This window comes from Hypomesus transpacificus, chromosome 12, assembly GCF_021917145.1.
Source record: "Hypomesus transpacificus isolate Combined female chromosome 12, fHypTra1, whole genome shotgun sequence".
In the NCBI taxonomy this organism is placed as follows: Eukaryota; Metazoa; Chordata; class Actinopteri; order Osmeriformes; family Osmeridae; genus Hypomesus; species Hypomesus transpacificus.
The window spans coordinates 10,698,046-10,709,714 of NC_061071.1; the positions used below are offsets into that span (position 1 = coordinate 10,698,046).

The window sequence follows — 11,669 nt, forward strand, 5'->3', positions numbered from 1 at the left end:
CTCCTGAGTGAGGCCAGTGTCTCTCCTGAGTGAGGCCAGTGTTTCTCCTGAGTGAGGCCAGTGTTTCTCCTGAGTGAGGCCAGTGTCTCTCCTGAGTGAGGCCAGTATCTCTCCTGAGTGAGGCCAGTGTTTCTCCTGAGTGAGGCCAGTGTTTCTCCTGAGTGAGGCCAGTGTCTCTCCTGAGTGAGGTCAGTTACTAACCACTGAGCAACAGCCATCTACTCTCTCCTCCTTAAAAGGTTAACTACATAGAAGGTGACTTGATGATTGGTTTATCTGTGGATCCCTCAAACAGCCCTGCACCAGTGAAATGTATTAATTAAAGAGTCTTTAAACAACAAAAAGTATGATTTTTTTCTGTTTTATTAACAATTTTCAATTTGGGGTCCAGAAAAAACAGAGATTGCCAGCCCTTTCAAGACACCGACTATAAACAACTTTTTTTTTACTGTAAAAAGTAACTGAGAATATTTTTATATTGTTAAATTTATAACAAAAACAGTTTCTGGGTGATGAAACATAATACATGAACACAGCATGAAATAACTGATCAACAAATCAAATTTAGGTAGCACTGGACGGGCTGGTTTCCAGCCATCTGCAAGATGGGCCCGAAATGCATTTTGCTTTGGCAGTTACCCAAGTCTGCACCATCAGGGGGAGGGGGGAGTTCCATATGAAGCCGGATTATAACAGGTGTAATTAAAATGGCGGCCCCAGCCCCTTTTCCACTGAGAGGACTGAGGGTAGCAGGGCCAGACGCAGGGAGGATCCTTCACCACCGCCTGTCCTCCTGGACGTACACTCAGAGGACAGACAGACTGCAGGCCTCCATCACATCTTCATCCATCAACCTCTCCTCCACCACCATCATCATCATCACCATCAGCAGCAGCTCCGTGTTAGGTTCCTCTCCCAGCGTGCTCGCCATCCTTGCGGCCCCCTGCAGAGCCACGCCCCCTGCGAAGCCACGCCCCTTGCGGAGCCGTCTACTTGCGGAAGCGTTTGAAGAGCGGGTGGATGTTCTTGCCCAGCGAGGCCCGGCTGCTGCGGCTGTACTCCATGTAGAAGGCATCATCAGCCCCCGACATGGAGCCCATCGTGCCGCTTCGCCTGGAGAACTGGAGACAGAGGGATGGAGAGATGGAGAGAAGGAGAGATGATGAGAGATATGGAGGGATGAAAGAGGGATGGACAAACAGAAACTATTTGAAACAACTAATTATTTGAAACAGAGCTTGTCCTCAGCTCTCAAGGTCAGTGCTGTGGGTAACTCACTGGATTAACAACAAAACCACCAAGCCAGAGATTTAAGACTTCTGTGCATGCTATTGCTCAAGGATTGGATGTTTTCTTAGAGGGAAAAAAAAGGGGGCCCATTCATCTGTGTACTATTAATTGTAAGTTGCTTGGCAAAGAAAGCAAGGGCTTGGCAAAGAAAGCCAGGGCTGTTTGAGGATAAGACACACACACACACACACATCCCAAGCAGGGTACCTGAGGTCTTCCACCCAGCTCCCCCATCACCACCTCCTCCTCGGCGTCCAGATCGGACGCAGCTAGAACCTTCTGCAGCAGCTGGTACTGTTCCTCTCTGGAGGAGAACATCAGGTCATCCTCCTCCATGCCCGCCATCTTGGTTATGACCTGGACTCCCCAGGGAGCAGAGACCACAGTTACCTCACAGCTACTTGAATGTGAATCAAGCAAAACAAAACAACGACAGAAGTCTTTGTGAGGCCAGTGTTTCTCCTGAGTGAGGCCAGTGTTTCTCCTGAGTGAGGCCAATGTTTCTCCTGAGTGAGGCCAGTGTCTCTCCTGAGTGAGGCCAGTGTCTCTCCTGAGTGAGGCCAGTGTCTCTCCTGAGTGAGGCCAGTGTTTCTCCTGAGTGAGGCCAGTGTTTCTCCTGAGTGAGGCCAGTGTTTCTCCTGAGTGAGGCCAGTGTCCCCCCTGAGTGAGGCCAGTGTCTCCCCTGAGTGAGGCCAGTGTCTCTCCTGAGTCAGCGTGTGTGAATCACTGTGCGGGAGGTGAAACACCAGGGGGTCTGAGCAGGAGAGAGCTTCTCACCTCGGAGATGTGCTAACTGGAGTAGGAGGGAGGGTTTATATCAGGCTTGGTGTTGGGGGAAGGGAGGTGGGGAGGGGGAGAGGTAGATCAGAGTTGGGGTTGGGGGGAGAGAGAGGTTGGGGGGACTGAATGTGGCTTGAAGCCAAAAGCCTTCAGATCCAAAAGCTAAGCCTGAAATAGCAGGGAGTCTGACTGTGTTGCTTTGATGTGTGTAGGTCGTTCATTTGAGTCTCTGGTGAACCTCTTGGGAGGCTGTCGAGTATGGGGGCTGAGCAGCTAGGAGAGAACACAAGGGCTTGGATAGGTGTGTGTGTGTGTGTGTACCTTGAAGCTGTATCCCTGGTCCACTAGGAACCTCTGTCTCTTAGTGGAGTAGGCCATTTCCTGGGTGTCCTGAGAGACCAGAGAGTAGAAGTAGGCGTTGTATTCCTCTGCCACCATCCCTACACAGGAACCCAGGGTGTGTGGGTGTGTGTGAGAAGAGAGAAAGAGATAGTCTAATGAAAGGAAAATGATTTAGGGTTGTTTCCGTGTGAGAGAGAGCTGGTCCCTCAGCTCACCAGACAGTACATTTCCTTTAGGGGTGGAAATCTTTTGGTACTTCACCATTCGATTAGAATCGATTCTTGGGGTCACGATTCGATAAAAATAAATTTAAAAAATCAAAAATTTGTGAATCGATGTGAATCGCTAGAAGACTGAATCTCAATTAGAGTGTGAATCGATTTCCCCCCCACCCCTAATTTCCTTGACATCATGCAAATGTATACATAGGCTTACTTTATTAGTTTAGGTTACTTCTTAACTGTACGTTAAATTATCATTCAATTCTTCAAACTTTATTCATATAATATATTGTTGATGGGAATAGCAACTCGTTAGGACTTGTGTATGTTCTAAGAATTATTCTTCTAGGTTTGGGGCCGCTACTGGTCCAGTGTCCTGCGAGGCAGCAGAAGCTGCTACCTTTCTTGGCTCTGAGGACGCGGCCCAGCCTCTGGGCCTCCTGGCGCCGGGAGCCTCCGTGGGACGAGATCTGGATGAGGACGTTGGCCTCCGGGAGGTCGAAGGAGGTGTCCCCCACCTGGGACAGAGAGGGGAGGGTCGTCACCACGGTGACAGTGTGCGGGGTCGTCACCATGGTGACAGTGTGCGGGGTCGTCACCACGGTGACAGTGTGTGTGTGTGTAGTTCCTTTACTGTTCGTAACAGTGGCTCTCAGACCTCTCAACTTAAAGTAAAAAAACACACTCTCAAGCTCTTCTCATTTTGACCAGTCTGTGAATAAACTGGTCAAAATAAGCACAGAGAAGTTAATAGTCTTTTTCACTTGCACCCTAAATCGCCTTTATTTTGGAAGTAGAACACGCCTATCCTTACAAAATCTCAGACCTCTAACCCACCAGGGATATAAACGTCCAGCTTTATACTTAGCATCATTATTATTTCACTATTTCTTAAGAAATCTAAAATCCTTACCAGAAAAATATACAAACTGCACCCACAGCAATGTCCGACATGTTCCTCTCATGTACTTATTCAAACTCGGGACTTTGCCCCAAAAATACAAAGCTTGTGATAAAACATTACCCAAGTACTTTGACCTTAAACAGCTGAGTGAAAGGGACAAACTTACAGCATCCAGCTTTTCTTGGAAGTTTACTCAGTTCACAAACAGCCTTCTCATTCCAAACAGAACACACTCCCTTCAAACCTGGACCCAATTAAAACCTGAGAACTTTCTTTCTCAGAATACTTAAGCAAATAAGATCATAGAAATGTGACGTTGCACACTTGCCTCGCCTGAACCGTATTTGAAAAACTAAGTGTGAGCTTCCAGGAAATCCTTCCTGATCTCCTGACTGCTAACAGAGGAAACAAGTCCAATTTGCAAACTAAAAATAAATTAATTAAGAAATGATTGAGAATTTTATGCTGCTCAGTGGCAACATTCAAACATCACTGGCAGAACAGCCCTAGGGTCCCGCTGGTATTGGTGTTATTGTCCCCAAAGGGAGCAATAACGATTGTTTTTAATCAAGCAATTTTCTGCCTCGTTTCCCATTTTAGGTCAACGGGGCAGATTACCTTGGAGATGAAGATTGTGTTGATCTTTGGGTTGTGTTTGAAGTTCTGCAGGATCTGCATACGCTCTCCCTGGGATGTCGGCCCATAGATGTAGGGTCTGGAAAGGGAGAGAGAGGGAGGTATGGAGGGGGAGAGAGGGGGGGGGGGGGAGGGAGAAAGAGAGAGAGAGAGAGGGAGGTATGGTGGGAGAGATGTATGGAGAGACAATAGAAGGAGGGATGAAGGTGAAGAACAGGAAGGATAGAAGGAGGAAGGGATGAACACTTCTTCTGTTTTAAAAGACACAACTGCTTCATATACATGGACACACCAGGCCACTGTCAAAACGACGGGAGTGGGAATTTAACCTTACACAAAGACACCTGTTTCTCCAGCGCAAAACAGAAAGTAGGATTAGAAGTAAACAAGACAACAAGTAGCAACAGCGGGTCTAAGGGGAAGCAACAGGGGTCTCTGGTGTGAGTAACGACTAGCGGAGCGGCAGCGTACTTGTTGAGACGGACTGCGTACTCCTTCAGGGCAAACACGTTGTCGGCGAACACCATGATCTTGTCGTTGCGGCGCTCGTGGAAGCGGATGAGGAACTGGCAGGCGCGGAACTTGTTGGGGTTCATGGTGTACAGCAGCATGCGCTTCCTAGTTTTGATGGCCACATACTCGCGGTAGAACTCTGGAGACATGGGACACCACACCTGCCAGCAGGTAGTGGGACACACCAGAAGCTGTCACCACAGCTAACATCACATACAGTACAGTTTTTTTTAAATTAGTGAGTTCCAAATATTTCCGACAGTCCCCACAGCGCAAGTAATTTTTTTCAAAACGGTAGCTAGCTTAGTTAACTTCCGGGCTAAGTTACCTAGCATTAAACTCGTAGCAATGCTACTACCATGTTATTCTTACTTGTTAGCCTTCTAATTAGTAACTACATTCTGAAGCCATCCAAAAGCGGTTGTCGCATAGTTTTTGTCAGAAAATATTAAATTGGAATGTTCGAATCACATATTTGTGATGTTACACTGTGGGATCCACATTCGAACGATCACATATTTGCTCATTAATGTGTTAAGATGTATTTTGGGGTATTTGTCATGCTTTACTGGACAGTATTTAGGTGAAGTGTGACAAGAAAGGCAGGGAGAGACAGAGAGAGACAGAGAGAGAGGGGAAGACATACAGTGAAGAGCCATGGGCAGATTCAAACCCAGGCCGCTGTGGTCAGGCTTCAGCCTACAAGGAGGCTGCCGGGGGGGGGGGGGGGGGGGGGGGGGGGGGGGACCTCTGTTCCAGTTTTAGCTACGAACAATCCATCTTACGACACGTTGAACGCACCTCTGCACACTGGACCTTGGCTAATCACCTCTGCACACTGGACCTTGGCTAATCACCTCTGCACACTGGACCTTAGCGATGTAACCGTTGTTCTGCAGCTCCATCCAGTTGGCCTCAAACAGCTTGGGCCCGATCAGGAAGTTGAGGTCCACGATCTTGTCGTCCTCCCTGACCAGCGTGGCTGTAAGGCCCAGCTTGCAGTGGGCCTGGACGATGGTCAGAACACGCCGGAACATCTTGGCTGAGGACAAGATGAGCAAGCGTCTCTTTGGGTGTGTCTGGTCTAGGTGCTTCCCTGCTCCAACACACCCGATTCAAACGAACGGGAGATTGGAGCAGGGAGGATGACAGGAAGTGAAGCAGGATGGATGACAGGAAGTAAGGCAGGATGGATGACGTGAGCTCACCAGGGATGGTGTGAACTTCATCCAGGATAATGAGGCCCCACTCCTGGCTCCTCATCCACTCCATGACCCTCTCTGCCTCCCAGGAGCGCTTGGTGGTGTGACCCAGCATGGAGTAGGTGCTGATGGCTACAGAGCAGCCGATGGGCTTGTCCTATCACAGGGATAACCCATACTGTACTCACACTTACTATTCACTCACTTAGCAGGTTGCTTTTATCCAAAGCGACGTACAAATATAATCATTGTTGTACACCCCAGAGGATGTGTCAAATGATCTTCCAGAGGGTGTGTATATTTATATTCCAGAGGGGGTACCTTGGCGTCGGAGGTGAAGCGACAGATCTGGGAGTCGTCAATGGTGGACCACATCTTGAACTGGGACTTCCACTGCTCCACCGATACAGATGAGTTTCCCAGAACCAGGCAGCGCTTCCGTACCGTGCATGCCGCCGTCACCCCCACCAGGGACTTCCCCGCACCTGGACACACACACACACACACACACACACACACACACACACGTTTGGTTTTTCTATCCTAGTGTGCCTTGTGCAATTTTAATGGAGGATTTCAGGAGAAGAGTATTGTGTTTTAAAACCACGGTTGCAATTATTCATAAGAGCATGGCCTGGTCTTTTACCAGTCTAATACCTTTTTAATTACCGTTTTAATTAACAGAACAAAGACCATTTTGATTATTTCCAATCGAAGTACACTGCACGTGAAACTCAATCAATCATAATAGACTCCAGTGTTTCCTCTAGGATTTGAGTTCCCCCCCGCCCCCACTATCTGCACTGTACACTGTCTGCTTCATTTGATCTTGATAGGCTAAGCATTCTGTAGCAAATAGCAATATACCCATTATTTATGAATTAAAACTACTTCAGCATAATAATGCACCTAAAATACAAACGTGAGCAACGGCAGCAATCGCTATCGAATCAACAGACGTGCAATTTCGCTAGCAGGGGAAGAATACAAACAACGAATATCACCAGTTAACTTCATTTAAATTTGCAAGAACTATAAACTCATATAATAATAGGCTTAAATGAACTGAAAACATAAGTTATACGATTTACAGTTCTCAAGGACGCACACGCGCAATCTCAACCGCGCTGTGAAGCGTGTCGGTGCTATTCTTAAATAATTTACAATACATTACAATTCATCAACTGTCATCACGGGCACGGCACTATCTATAATTCCAGTTATTAATATTTGTGGCATCTTAATCACCGAATGCATCACGGGCACTGTGCACTAGTGAATATGGCAACAGGAACAATGTTCGTATGACTCTATAAAGGATGCATGTCTTAAAGAATATATTGTGTCTATTAAAATTATATATTGGGCTTATTATAGTTATGTCTAATGAACTTAGAAGTTTCTTTGGGCTTAAACATTATGTCTCACGCAGGGTGTGGGAACAGGCTGTACTTTGTGTCTTAATCTCTTCATTCCAGAAGCAACCTTGAAACCGGGCTGAGACGGCACCCGAGCAGGTGGGACGTGCCGGCGAGAACAACTCCCTGATGCATGAGAGAACAAGCTCAACCCTTTTCTTATCTTTCTGTTTGAATTGCACTGTATAATATATGCTGGGCCAGGGACAGATAGGTAGTTGGACTTCGTGAACCAGCCCGAAACTCTGTTGCGGGTAGGGAAACGTAGACAACCCCAGAGCTCTGTACTTGTTGATTTCCAACTGCTGCATTAAAGCTGATATTATCGGACCTCTGCGACTCCAGACCACTCTTTCTAGAACACAGACTTGTGTCATTGAATACCATCATTACATATTGGATTAGACACAACAACAATTAGAGTCCTTCATTCTCTGAAATGCACTCTAACAATCACTCTTGATAGAGGGCCAAATATTTTGTACAGCCCTATTTCTGATACTGTGGCGGCAGAAATTTAGCCGTGGCGGGCAAAATCAACATAGCGGAAACACTGGACTCCATCTAAAATCCCATCAATCTCAAGAGAAAATCCTGTTTTTCTTCAGTGAAGTTATGTCAGAGGCATTGAGGATGTAAACTTTATTCTGTATAAAATGATCTGTTTCCAGCATTCCTTGAGAGCAGAAAGGTTAAACCTCGAAATGAACACAATGGTAACACCAAGCTTACGTAAACATGATGACTGCTGTCTTTGCAGCATGCCATAAACATGCTGATCCTCTGGTAAACCTAGCAGGGTCGAAACTCATAGACGCACACACTCTCTCTCTCTTCCCTGGGTCTGCTGACCCTCTGCCCTGTACCCCCCCCCCCCCCCCCCCCCCCCCCTCACCGCAGGGTAGCACGATGACCCCTGCCCCCCCCCTCACCGCAGGGTAGCACGATGACCCCTGAGCGAGCGCGTCCGTTCCCGAACATCTTGCGCAGGCTCTTTTCCTGGTAGGGGCGCAGCACGGCTGTGGGCTTCAGATCCATGTTGATGTCGGGGTTCACCGTGTCGTTCCGGAAGTCGTACTCCGCCAGCAGGGGGTATTCCAGCTGGATACAGCGCTTCTGAAGCTCCTCAATCATCTCCTGAGGGGAGGGAGGACAGGGGGGGGGGGGGGGGGGCAGGGGGGGGGGGGGGGGGCAGGGAGGACAGGGAGGACAGGGGGGGGCAGGGAGGACAGGGGTGGGGGGGCAGGGAGGACAGGGGGGGGGGGGGGGCAGGGAGGACAGGGGGGGGCAGGGAGGACAGGGGGGGGGGGGGGGCAGGGAGGACAGGGGGGGGGGGGGGGCAGGGAGGACAGGGGGGGGGGGCAGGGGGGGGCAGGGAGGACAGGGGGGGGGCAGGGAGGACAGGGGGGGGGGGCAGGGAGGACAGGGAGGACAGGGGGGGGGGGGGGGGCAGGGAGGACAGGGAGGACAGGGGGGGGGGGGGCAGGGAGGACAGGGGGGGGCAGGGAGGACAGGGGGGGGGGGGGCAGGGAGGACAGGGGGGGGGGAAGGACAAGGAGGGGGAGGACAGGGGGGACAGAGGGGAGCAGGGAAGGCAGTGTTGTCAGTCTACACAGACATTACTGCAGTCCTTCTTCCTCACACACACACTCTCAAGAGAGCCCAACCTGGCGGATCTCAAAGGAGACGGTCTGGGTCTCCTCTTCCTCCTCCTCCTCCTTGTCCATCTGCTCGTAGTAGCTGAAGATGTCTTCAGGGACCTGGGGGGCTGCCCCCTCGGGGGGCTGGGAGGTGGACGCCGCCTCACCGTTGTCCTGGACAGACTTGGAGATCTGAGGACAAGAGGGAAGCGTCACTGCAGGTACTCACCACAGGGGGGCAGCAGGTGTAACACGGGTGTAACAGCTGTGTACTGGAATAAAGCTTGTTTGTATATGGGGGTTGTGGTGGGAGGCTTGCTGAGGCCGATCCCTGCTCTGGTACTTCAGCAAATGTGAACAGCGTCCTCTACTGGCTGTTCAGGGTAAAGGTTTGAACCTCAACTAGACGGGTCAAGGTCAAAGCATGCCCAGGTCCAATGCTCCTGGTTATCTCATGAGGATGCAGCTGTTTTGGGAGGGGGGGGGTCACATACATTTTTTACAGTATAGATGAACCCTGAACAGGTGAACAGGTAACAGGTGAACAGGGGAACAGGTGGGCGTACCGCAGACTTGCTCCGAAGCACTTCCGTGATGAGCTCTGTGTCGACCCCTTCAGCGTTGCGGAGACGACACTCTCGTATCACCCCATCCTGCAGGAGACGCTGGATCACCTCTGGGAACGCACTCTCCACAAAGTACCTGACAGCAACACACACCACTCTGAACAACATCTGCACATCTACAGTTTAGAGCACATTATTATCATTTCAAAGGGAAAAATCCTCAACTTTTTGCAAAAAAAGAAAGCTGGGATTTAACCCAAAACTAATAATAAGACAGGTGTTGAGTAAAACGTGACGAGGAAATCAGATTAGTGGATTAGCCTGGCAGACTGAAAAGCCTTCCACACTGGCACATTATTTAAGGAGTCAAATCCCTCTAATCTTTGGGGCAATCCACGAAAGAATCACATGAGGATAAAAGTAAACTTAGTAAACCACATATTTTCATTTAAATACGTATTCATTATAGTATTATAGAAATACTTTAGTATTCACCTGTTGTGTTTGAGCACCAGTTTGACTTTTCCGTAGCTCACCGTGCAGAGCTGTGAGAAGCATCACGAGAGAGTGTGAGTGGACAGGGATCAGGACACCATGACACGCTAAATCACATTTCAATACTTCCTCTGTCCAGTTGGAAACACATTGCTGGATGTATCTTGAAGCTATACATCCGAGTATTGCACTGAATCGTATATATCCATCCATCACTTTATTATTCCATCCCTCCCTCCCTCTCCCCCTCTCCCTCCTCCCCCCCTTCCCCCCTCCCTCCCTCCTCCCTCCTTCTCCTCCTCCCTCCCTCCCTCTCCAAACTGACTTTGATGAACTGTATGATGCCCTCGGGCACGGAGGTCTTGCTCAGCTTCTGCAGGTACTCCACGATGTCAGAGGTCTGGAGGCCCACGCTGACGGCGGCGTACAGGGAGTAGGCAGTCAGCTTGTACTCGTGGACGTGGATGGGCCGACACACTGGCTCTGCTATGGCCACCAGGAAGTCCTGGGCGTACTTGTACACGGGCGAGAAGGCCTCCAGGAAGATGTGCCCGTCAGGAGCCTGGGAGAGGTGGCAGGGGGTAAGATACAAAAAATGGTTGGGAAGGCTGCTTTTCTGTAAATTGTAAAATAGTGTAAAATAATGCGTGAAAATTGTGTAAAACAGAACTCTTATGCTGTTGTTGTTGTTGTTGAAGACGTTGTTGCAGAAGGCTAAAAGAGTGCTGAATAAACAGCTAACTTTACGCCAAATTAAAGAGAAAAAGCTGAAACTTCTTCATTTTTTGGTCTGACAACTTGAAGAGCATTAACATGTTCTTCTCTACAACTACTGTCAACAAACTGCCATCTTACCACCCAGAGGGGGCGTGAAGAGTTGTCATTCTTCAGCAGCATCTGCAGACGGTAGTCCTTGGCCCCGTACTCGTCCAGTTTGATGGTCGACTCATCAACCTGTTTCCCCGCGGCCGCAGGTATGGCCTCCTGAGTCTCACCGCCCGCCGCCTCTTCCTCATCCTCCTCTTCCTCGTACACACGCTTCTTCGACCTTTTCTCTGTGAGCAGACATCGTGTGCGCGTAATAGGTTGTTTACTTTAGAAATTATTTTCAAAATGGTCTGATAGAGCTCAAGATAATGGCGGGACATTCCGTCAGTGTCACTACTAGTACTTAACAATCAGTGTCACTACTTAACACTTACCACTACCAAATCTGGACTGTGTAAGTAGACATACGGCATAGGGTTTCGACATATGACAAAACCTAGTTATTTATCTAGCACAAGCTATCTTCAAAGGAGTCGCAACTACATATCGATTTGCCATCAGTATATTTAGCGTTAGCTATCTAGCTAGCTAACTGTTTCACAAACTAAGTAACTGTCAACACCATGTCTATGGTCAACACACTTCTTGTAAGCATTATTAGCCTAGCTAAGAACTCACCTCGATCTCCTCTGTCTTTTTTACCCATGATAATCGCTTGGACGGCTTAAATGTCCCTTTCAGATGGTGTTATGAGAGGTTATCACAATCTTCGCAAACCTCATTGTGAGTTAACTATATCATTTGATGCGTCTCTTCTTCTTCTTCTAATGTTACAGCACATATTAATAACCCGGATGTATTTGTTAGATAGAAATTGTTTACTTCCGGGCATAA

The 11,669-nt window shown here is 48.8% G+C and overlaps 1 protein-coding gene across 2 annotated transcripts; it reads right to left on the bottom strand.

Annotated features, from left to right (window-relative positions):
• Positions 1-345: 345 nt before the first annotated feature.
• On the bottom strand, positions 346-11,614 carry ercc3 (excision repair cross-complementation group 3). Of its 2 annotated transcripts, none has more exons than XM_047030362.1 (16): positions 11,454-11,614; positions 10,863-11,062; positions 10,333-10,569; positions 10,008-10,057; positions 9,513-9,648; positions 8,974-9,138; positions 8,239-8,443; positions 6,210-6,373; positions 5,895-6,045; positions 5,544-5,728; positions 4,645-4,847; positions 4,156-4,252; positions 3,034-3,151; positions 2,392-2,564; positions 1,498-1,647; positions 346-1,121 (listed from the first exon to the last, which is right to left on the bottom strand). In XM_047030362.1, exons 1-16 carry the CDS (start codon positions 11,479-11,481, stop codon positions 990-992), a joined length of 2,394 nt encoding a protein of 797 aa, XP_046886318.1. In that variant the 5' UTR covers positions 11,482-11,614; the 3' UTR covers positions 346-989. The 2 variants fall into 2 exon arrangements, with proteins under 2 accessions (XP_046886318.1, XP_046886319.1); XM_047030363.1 differs by having other exon boundaries at positions 2,392-2,510; positions 11,454-11,613.
• Between the last annotated feature and the right edge of the window lie 55 nt (positions 11,615-11,669).